The following is a 10,066-nucleotide window of genomic DNA, read 5'->3' as shown; positions in this document are numbered from 1 at the left end:
TCCTCTGGGCCAAAAAGGAAAAGAACCATCCGGACTGTGATGAACGCAAAGTTCAAAAGCCAGCATCTGTGATGGTATGGGGCTGTGTTAGTGCCAATGGCATGGGTAACTTACACATCTGCGAAGGAACCTTTAATGCTGAAAGGTACTTACAGGTTTTGGAGAAACATATGCTGCCATCCAAGCAACGTCTTTTTGATGGACGCCCCTGCTTATTTCAGCAAGACAATGCCAAATCACATTCTGCACGTGTTACAACAGCGTGGCTTCGTAATAAAAGAGTGCGGGTAATAGACTGGCATGCCTGCAGTCCAGACTTGTCACCCATTGAAAATGGGTGGCGCATTATGAAGCATAAAATACGACAACGGAGACCCCGGACTGTTGAACAGCTGAAGCTGTACATCAAGCAAGAATGCGAAAGAATTTCACCAACAAAGCTTCAACAATTAGTGTCCTCAGTTCCCAAATGTTTATTGAATGTTGTTAAAAGAAAAGGTGATGTAACCCTGTGCCAGCTTTTTTGGAACGTGTTGCAGCCATAAAATTCTAAGTTAATGATTATTTGCTAAAAACAATAAAGTTTATCAGTTTGAACATTAAATATCTTGTCTTTGTAGTGTATTCAATTAAATATAGGTCGAACATGATTTGCAAATCATTGTATTCTGTTTTTATTTATGTTTAACACAATGTCCCAACTTCATTGGAATTGGGGTTATACAAAAAAAAAAACTTTCCACTGTGCAAGCCAATATTTTAAAAGCATTCATAAAACACATCAATGATGTTGTCCAAGTTATTTTTTTCGCAAGAAATTGACTAAAAGAAGTTTGATTAAACATATACGACCGTACTTTTAATTTTCATGGACTAAGAAAATATACACAAATCAATTAAATTCGGTTATAATTCAAATGTAAATTGAAAAAAAAAAAAGAATTTTGGCTTTGAAATATACCTCTGATACGTGGGTAAGCAGATTTGCCAAGTAATTCTGTAAAATTTTAAACAGATATTTAATAGATGGTCCAGCATTTTTAACCAGTATGTTTTCCTTCCAGACACATCCTGTAAAAGGGACATATTGATATCATACTTTTTATTGTTTGTGTACAAATAGTTGCCTTTGAGTGTCTGTCAAGTGTGAAATTAAACAACAAGGTTTTTTGTTTCCTGCCCATTTCTGACTTGACTGGTGATTCCACTATATTCCACAACTTAAGTAACCCATCAGGAAATCAGTTTTGTTTTTCATCATATGCCATTATACCACACTCCTGTCTTCCAAAAGAAACCTATGGTATCATGGGATCTCAGCACCTCTTACCTTGCTGCTGATCATGTCACTAATACGGGCCTGAGGACTCTGGCCAGCTTTTGACCTGACCATCACATAGACAGCATTAACTCCTGGGCATGACCTTAGCAGCTTCTCCAACATTACCTGTAGTAGTCATAAGAGGAAAGGGGTATAAATATTTCTCTTATTGCTCCATAAATCAAAATACAGACAATAAAATGTAGCATTATGTTTTTGCAATCCAAACATAGTTCGGTTTTAATCCCAGCCATTCACTGATTGTGACGCAGAATGTTCCTATATTACTTTGAAATTACAAACCTGAACAGAAAGCTATGATTTGCAAAACCTGTTCAACCTATTTTCAATAGAATACACTACAAAGACAAGATATAAAATTTTCAAACTAATACACTTAGATTTAATGTTTTTGCAAGTATTCACTCATTTTGAATTGGATGTATGCAAAAAAAAAAAAAAAACAAAAAAAAAGGAACTGGGGTATGTTTACCACTGTGCTACATCCCCTTTCCTTTAGCAACACTCAATAAGCATTTGGGAACCGAGGACACTAATTGTTGAAGCTTTGTAGGTGGAATTCTTTCCCACTCTTGCTTGATGTACAACTACAGTTGCTCAACAGTCCGAGGTCTCCATTGTATTTTGTGCTTCATAATGTGCCACACATTTTCAATGTGAGACAGGACTGAAATGCTGGCAGGTCAGTCTAGTGCTCTCTTGTCTTTTACTACGAAGCCATGCTGATGTAACACGTGCATAATGTCGCTTGGCATTTTTTTGCTGAAATAAGCAGGGGCGTCCATCAAAAAGACATTGCTTAGATGGCACATGCTCCAAAGGTTGTATGTACCTTTCAGCATTAATGGTGCCTTCACAGATGTGCAAGTTATCCATGCCATAGGTACTAACATACTCCCATACCATCACAGATGCTGGCTTTTGAACTTTGCGCTGCTAAAAATCTGGATGTTCCTTTTCTCTTTGGTCCAGAAGACGCAACGTCCATGACTTCCAAAAACAATTTGAAATGTGGGCTCATCAGACCACAACACACTTTTCCACTTTGCGTAAGTCCATCTCAGATGAGTTCAAGCCCAGAGAAGCCAGCTGCGTTTCTGAGTGTTGTTAATATAGGACTTTCGCTTTACATGGTAGTGTTTTAACTTGCATTTGTAGATGCAGCGATGAAACGGGGTTAACAATGGTTTTCTGAAGTGCTCCTGAGCCCACGTGGCAATATCCTTTAAACAATAGTGCCACTTTAGGGATCGAAGGTCACAGCCATTCAATGTTGGTTTTCAGCCTTGCCGCTTATGTGCAGAGATTTCTCTGGATTCTCTGAATCTTCTGATGATATTATGGACCGTAGCGGATGAAATCCCTAAATTCCTTGAAATTGTACGTTGAGAAACGTTGAACTATTTGCTCACACAGTCCTTCACAAAGTTGTGAACCTCGCCCCATGCTTCCTTGTGACAAACTGAGCCTTTTGGGGATGCTCTTCCGAAAAATTACACTGTTTTCCAATTAACATGTTCACTGTTCCAAACAGGTGTTTGAGCATTCCTCAACTTTCCCAATCTTTTGTTACGTGTTGCAGGCATCAAATTCAAAATGAGAGAATATGCAACAAAAAAAAAAAAAAAAAAATACAAAATATTCATCAGTTTAAACATTAAATGTCTTTGTAGTACATTCAATTGAATATAGAACATAGTGATTTACAACCTATTTTATTTGTTGTTTATTTATTTGTTGTTGATCATAGCGTGTGCAATGGTGGCCCATTTCTTTTCAACGGCTGTGTCAAGTTGCTGGATATTGGCAGGAACTTATAAATGCTGTCATACAATATATCCCAAACATGCTCAATGGGGGACATGTCGGGTGGATTATTTCGGCAAAAGCGTGGCGCTCACTAACACAGATTTGTCAACATTTTTGAGAGAAATAGGCAGTGTGTAAAAAGTCTTAAATCTCTGAGTTGTTCACATGGAAAATGGGAGCAAAAAGAAAAGTGCTATTTTTGTTCAGTGTATATGCCATATCCTTGTCAGTTTAACATTGGATTTATATTTATCACAACAGCATGAGGCGAAAGTGAGGTATAAGTGCATAAAATTAAGTAGCCTATTGAAGAAGAAAAAGCTATTGCTTGTTGCTACTTTAACATTATATTGGACAATAAACTGTATATGGTAACTTAAGTGTTGTTTATACAAGCCCTACTCACTGAGAGGTAGTAGAACCAAGTCAGAATGATTGTCATGATTCTTTTCCTTTTATTAAAAAAAAAAAAAATGCCACCTACATTATACAGTATATGCACACATATTGCCACATGGTAGAACAATTATTTTCATCTAAAGTTTTTAATAAAATAACCTATATGCAATTTAGTTCTAAATTATGCTATGTGATTATTCATTAATAAATAAAAAAAATAAAAAAGGTATTTGAAAAGGAAGAAATGCATTTCACAAAGTATACAATATCACGCTGACACCAAAATCTGCTTATGCTTGTTCCACACATTGGTTCAGTCAGACCTATTGACTCCCTGCCAAGTCAATTACTATTGTACCTTTCCCATGAAGCCAGTTGCTCCAGTGATCAGCACATTTTTCCCTGCATAGTATTCTGGTATGTTCGTCATGTCTGCAAACGTGTTTGCTGAACTCCTCATCACTACTCCTTCTGTTTAAAAAGGAAAAACAAAATCACAAAAAATTATTTGAGTTAATAGAATATCTCTAGACTTTTACTTGCCTCGAGAGTTTTTTTGCCCCAAAGTTACTGTACAGATGGCTTTTTCATTTCGGACTGCTAGACTCATCAGCAGTTTGAAATGTACATTTGTCTTGTTCCTAGTGAAAACTTGGCTCATGCAGTATACCCAGAGGGTAGCCTGAATGCCAGCAGTTGGGCTTTTTCAAGTTCATGTACACAAGACAAGGCCTAATTAGCATAAGTCTGGTTATGAAGGATTGCTTTCAAATTGATGTGTTTATTCTTTGTAGGATAGGGTCTTATCAGTAAAATGATGCTGGATTTACAAGAAGACTGATACTGTGCAGCTGATAACAGGCCATTTACAGATACCATAAATCAATATTGACACAGTGTAATCTCTTTTCTTGACATATCTCTTCATATTTACGATTGAAAGGCTGAAGTGGACCATAAGTATTATCAAATACTAATCATTTAAAAATATATACATACCGGTAGTCTTTCTTGCTTATGATAAACAATATTATTGTAGTCCTTTATAGGGCAGGGAACCATATACCTTTATATATTTATATCTTTATCAGAGATATTTATTTTGAGTCAAAATGGATGACATGCAGTGAAAAAAGATAATGCTCCAGAAAAAGTATACATAATTTCTTATAATTAAATAATGAATTACACAATATACAATAATTCTGAGGTCACAATATAAATTCAGTATGCACTGTATAAGTACAGTGGAACCTCAGGTTACGAAATTAATTAGTTCCGTAACCCTGTTTGTAACCTGAAAATTTCAGTTTCCCATTGAAATGAATGGAAATGCAATTAACCCGTTCCAACCCCAAAGTGAAACTTGCTCTTTTTTTTTTTTTTTTTTTTTTTTTTTTTAAATCAGTGTGTGGTTAAAAATAATAATACAGAATATCAGTGAAAACATATGAAGAAATAAAACACAAAATAAACAAAGGTTGATTGTTCCTTGGCTTTAACTAAGGAGGGTAAGGGGAGGGGAAGACGAACCTTCTTCCATAATAATGTGGGGAAATTCTGATTCAGATATTTATTTTCTTTTGTTAGTTTCTTTTCTGAATTATTTGTTGGTTTTGGCGCAACAAACCGATCCAGAGAAACCCGTCCTTTTCTGTTCAATGAAAAAATAAATAAATATATAAAGTGAATGTGGGACGTCATATGTCATTTGAAAAATGTATTGCTCTGTTGACCAATTTTTTTTTTCAAATTTCTCTTAATCATTTTGATCATTTTTTTGATTGTCATTATTCAAATGTGAATTGATAGCATACGCTTTGGAGTTGACAAAACAGTAACCCTCATGATAATCTGTTGAGAAATGAGCAAATTACGACTTAATTTTAATTTCCATATATTGTTGACCTCCTGGACCACTTCTGTCATACTATTGGTATATACAGTAGCTGCTTGTTAATGGCAGGAAATAGTTGTCAAGCTGAGACATCTCAGAGTGCTTAACAAGCACCCTGAATACGTTACATCACGTTATCGTCGCGCACAGTGTATTGTATATTATGTCCAGTGTACTACCATCATCTCTGCAAGTGGCTACATTTTGAGTCAAGTACTATAGGTGAGAAGAAGAAAAAAAGATTGTGAAAAAAATTAAGGTAATATTTGTGTTTCCTAACAAGGTCTCTTCATTTTCATCTTCAGTTTAGTTAGTCTGGTCGAAGCTGATAAACGCACAGCCACGAACCTACTGTATTGTTATGTCACATCCTAAAATGCTAGCTGCTCAAGTGAAGTTGCACAACAGGCTCCTTATGCAAGAAATCCTACAAATGTTAAGAAGAAAAATGCTGTTTAAACTGAAATTTGTTTTCTTGCCTCACTGAAAACATTAATAGACAAGAAAATTGCTTGATGCTCAATGCGAATTTCAGAAATAATAGTTATATAAGAAAGAAAAACAATTGGCTGTTCATTTTTAAGTGAAAGGGCTTTTTGTGTGTGTGTATTCACAATTGGTCTTCACCCAAGCAAAAATATAATGCATCCAAATACTCGATTATTTGATAAAAACATTTTGCAGGATACTCGAATACTAAAATATTCGATAGCTGCACCCCTAAATTATATAACATACATACTGTAAATAGTATTTTGGACAAAATAAAATTATTTTACCATAGTCACAAATGATATTAGATTTGTGATTGGATGATCAAGGACGTGGAAGTGGAACTTCCGCCTAGAACAGATTACGTCACAGACCGGACAACTACTTTTCATCTTACATCAAAAGGGTTATGCACAGAGTCAATGATTGTCGAGTAGTAGCACAACATAGATCCTTCTGTTCATCCATACCAGGACCATTCGAAAACCAAAAATAATACGTAACTAGAAGTAAGTATTCTATGAATATTTTGTACATAACCCAAATTGCTGGTAAACTGGGTCGTGAGTAACCAGAGGTTCCACTATATTTGAAGTGGGTAGACGGTGGTTTAAAATATAAGGGTGTGCAAAACTAACATTTTAAAATAAATAAGGAATATAAATTCTTGATTTTTTTTATTAAATAATAATATGCCTTGGAGGACCTCCCACATCCCAAAAACATGCGGGGTACGTTAATTGAATACTCTAAATTGCCCGTGGGTGTGAATCTGAGTGGGAATGGTTGTTTGTTTCTATGTGACCTCCGATTAGCTGCCGACCAGTTCAGGGTGTACCCCGCCTCTTGCCCGAAGACAGCTGGGATGGGCTCCAGCACGCCCAGTACCCTCGTGAGGATAACCGGAACGGAAGATGAATGAATGCCTTGCAGGATCTCCCAGTAATATATATATTATGCTGTGTGCAATTCTGCTATTTTTTTAATTCTGAAACCATACTGCAAAGCCATTTTAAAGGATGATCCAGCATGACAGGTCATGATATAATCATACAAGTTACTTCATATATAGTACTAAATAGACAACTATTCAAAATGGATTTGTGGAAATACAGTAGGTTGTTATTGCAAAAGTCAACCTACGCGGCAATGAAAAAGGGGAAGGCATATTTTAAGTTCCGTTTACACACAAACCTGTTAGTAAGAGTTTAGCCAAGACAGTGGTGCATGTAATGCGTGGATCAGACTACAAGACAAATTTGGTATTTCACAATTGCACTATGTCAGACTACCGCCATCAAATCTTGCCGTAACTCTATCTCAGCTTTATCTTGTCAAATCAAACACTTTTGGAGAGGTGGAACCAGAAAATGTGTCACCGGTCAACATGAGCGTATACACTCGTTACCATGCGTACAACAACATCAATTCGCCGTGCCAATGTATCGGGTGTGTGTGGGGGGGGGACAAAATGTGGAAAAAACGTGGTGGTCGTCACTGGTGCTCGGGAGAGGATGTTCATTCAAGGATTGCTTGATGTATGTTTATTTACTTTTTTTTATGTCTTCTGTCGTTCCCGACAACATATGTCGGGCCCGATCTGGGAAATTGGCTGCCATAGCTAATCGGGCCATTATCGGGGCTAAAATCCTGTAGTCTAATCTAGGCATTAATAATGAACACAATCAACAAAACACAATGTTACAATCACTGACATCATTGCTTTAATTGCAGCATAAATAAAACATGACTTTCCATTCATTTGAGTAACTATAGCAGCTCATCTTTGGCTGTGCAGGGCAGGCTCTCTGTCCCCTGTGGGTGTCATTAACATTTTTGTGACAACTAACAACGGGATGACATGAGGCAGATGGTGAATGTGGCCTTTGCGGATACAAGCAAGGCTGGAGCCGAGGCAATATTTAAATAGGATCTCCAAGTAAAGAGAATGGCATTGTCACCAGCTTACTTACAAATGCCTACACATTACACAATGGGTTAGGGAAAATAGGTCATCAGAATTATACCACAATAATCTGGGTGAATTTAAAAAAAAAAAAAAAAAAAAAAAAAAGATATGAATAATTATTTACATGCTGCATGATTTGTGCAATCTGGAAAGAAAAGCCTCTTGGGTCATTAGCAGCTAATATGTGCCTCATATGCTTCTGTATAGCCTGTTTCATATAATCTCCGTGCTGCTGTAAATATGAGTTTAACAGAGTAAACAGGTGGTTGTGCACTTCTTTATTGTGCACATAAAAAGACCCCTTCACAGAGAAACGGTCATTTGTGATCAAAAAGTTGGCCATCAAAGACTAAGTAATCTAGCTAGTATACGTGCTAAAAACTAACCAGATGTGTCATAGAAAGCAGGCTAATCTTAGGTCTAAACTACTGTGACCTTTAGTGTGTCTATTCTAGAGCTACTGTAGTTTACTGTTTGACAGACAGGCAGCAAGATGATCGTTGATGTCGCGTTCTCAATAATTCATCAATTAGATTAACCCAGGCGCAACGGCATAGATCACAAACAGAGGAAAGTTTTGGCCTCAGAGGAACATTGTTGGCGCTTGGGTGAGAACAAATAGGCTCAGGTTTCTCATGAGGTTTCTATGCATTGACAAATCAGCTCACTCATTGATGTCAGGCAAGATAAAAACTCAGAAGAGAACAGTCCACAACAATTTGCCTATTATTGCGATATTATCACAAGGTTTTATATTTGCATGTGACTTACAGACTAGTATTATATGTCAAATCAGCTTCTTGAGATGAACAAAACCAACAGCTAGAAACAAAAGGTGACTTTTCAATCCTAAGAGAGACCACTTTTTGTAAATACCATGTGCTTAGTTTATTTATGTACAAACATGTTTCATGGAACATTTTGAGGTTATGAGAACGATCATATAAAATACACAAGAAATCCTCAACATATTAACACAGACAGCATTGCATTTAATAGACCTCATGCATGCATTAGCTGTGGCAACCAAAGTGAAATCCAGACCCCAGCAGGCAAAAATGAAGCCAGTGGCTCTGTTGATTCCAATCACTCACTGATGCCTCGCAACATTACCACACCATTAAGCTTGTGGAGTTCCAGTTCCAAAGCAGGCGTATCACACGGGCGACCATTTGACAGTATTGACACAGAGACCCGAAGATTAAAAGTGGCTCTCACTCACGCTTCGTGTGTTTTCTGCCTTTGCTTCAGTCGCTGCTCACAGACAAAGTTCAACAGCTGGCTGACCACCAAGAAAAAAAAAAAGAAAAAAAAAAAAAGGAAAAATAAATTACATTACTGTTTAGCACAGGAGCCCCGCGGCGGCTGGTAAAGTGGGTTTGAGATTGCTAGGGATTGCTGTGGTAGCCAAGGGACACGTACACGTGAGAGGGGTGTGGGGGGTTGGGAATGGTTTGTCAAACAACACCATTGTAGTGTTCAGCCATCCTGTTGCGTTTTGAGCATCTCGAGCCGCCTTGCGCACAAGTTGTGGCTACTAAAAACCATTGTAATCGCACATTTCAGTTACTACAGCAAATAGCGAGTCACGGGTGTTATATAGCTGTTTTACGTACCCATGTTTCGATGCTTCTTAATTTGTTAGCCTGTTTCACGGTGTTCTAATAAGAGGGAAGCAAATCGGTATCACCAAATTCAACAAGAGTGGCCACTCACGTCACGAGGAAGCTGGTCGTTGGTCGGATATTTGTGACGTAATGACGTCAAAAGAACGGCGCGGGCTCCACAGCACAGATAGGACGAAAACAAGATGTCTTCCTCTTCTTGCCCATGATGAACAACTCTTCCGAGTGACACGTTGGCTCATTTTAATGACTACAACTATGCGAGTGCTCACATGTACAAAAACAGAATTTGAGATTTATCCATAGTTGGTTGTTTTTAACATCCTATATCAGGTCATTGCACTGTACTATAGATGGCAAAAAAATGGCATCATATGGACAAATGACATATTTTTTTACATGAATTGCATTTGTACACGACATTTTGTCATATCTTCTTTTTTTTTTTTACGATGCAAGTAGAGGTAGCCTTTTTTCAGTCCTCACCAAGAGCACACCAATGTAAAAAAAAAAAAAGAGTCGGATCACCACAA

The 10,066-nt window shown here is 37.2% G+C and overlaps 1 protein-coding gene across 4 annotated transcripts in view; it reads right to left on the bottom strand.

Moving 5' to 3' along the window:
- far1 (fatty acyl CoA reductase 1) overlaps positions 1–9,940 on the bottom strand; it is a 42,963-nt gene extending 33,023 nt beyond the window's left edge. For 2 of the 4 annotated variants that reach the window (XM_061677444.1, XM_061677447.1), the window contains exons 1-3: positions 9,525–9,937; positions 3,909–4,021; positions 1,331–1,447 (exon numbers count right to left, since the gene is read on the bottom strand). In XM_061677444.1, the coding sequence (XP_061533428.1) occupies positions 1,331–1,447; positions 3,909–4,021; positions 9,525–9,528 (234 nt within the window). In that variant the 5' untranslated portion in view covers positions 9,529–9,937. Of the gene's footprint in view, positions 1–1,330; positions 1,448–3,908; positions 4,022–9,130; positions 9,191–9,330; positions 9,446–9,524 lie in introns of all 4 variants that reach the window. The other 2 variants (XM_061677446.1, XM_061677445.1) reach the window with 2 other exon arrangements.
- Between the last annotated feature and the right edge of the window lie 126 nt (positions 9,941–10,066).

Source organism: Phycodurus eques, chromosome 5 (assembly GCF_024500275.1).
Source record: "Phycodurus eques isolate BA_2022a chromosome 5, UOR_Pequ_1.1, whole genome shotgun sequence".
Taxonomy (NCBI): domain Eukaryota; kingdom Metazoa; phylum Chordata; class Actinopteri; order Syngnathiformes; family Syngnathidae; genus Phycodurus; species Phycodurus eques.
The sequence above is the reverse complement of the archived record's forward strand: the minus strand, read 5'-3'. Positions and strand labels throughout refer to the sequence as shown.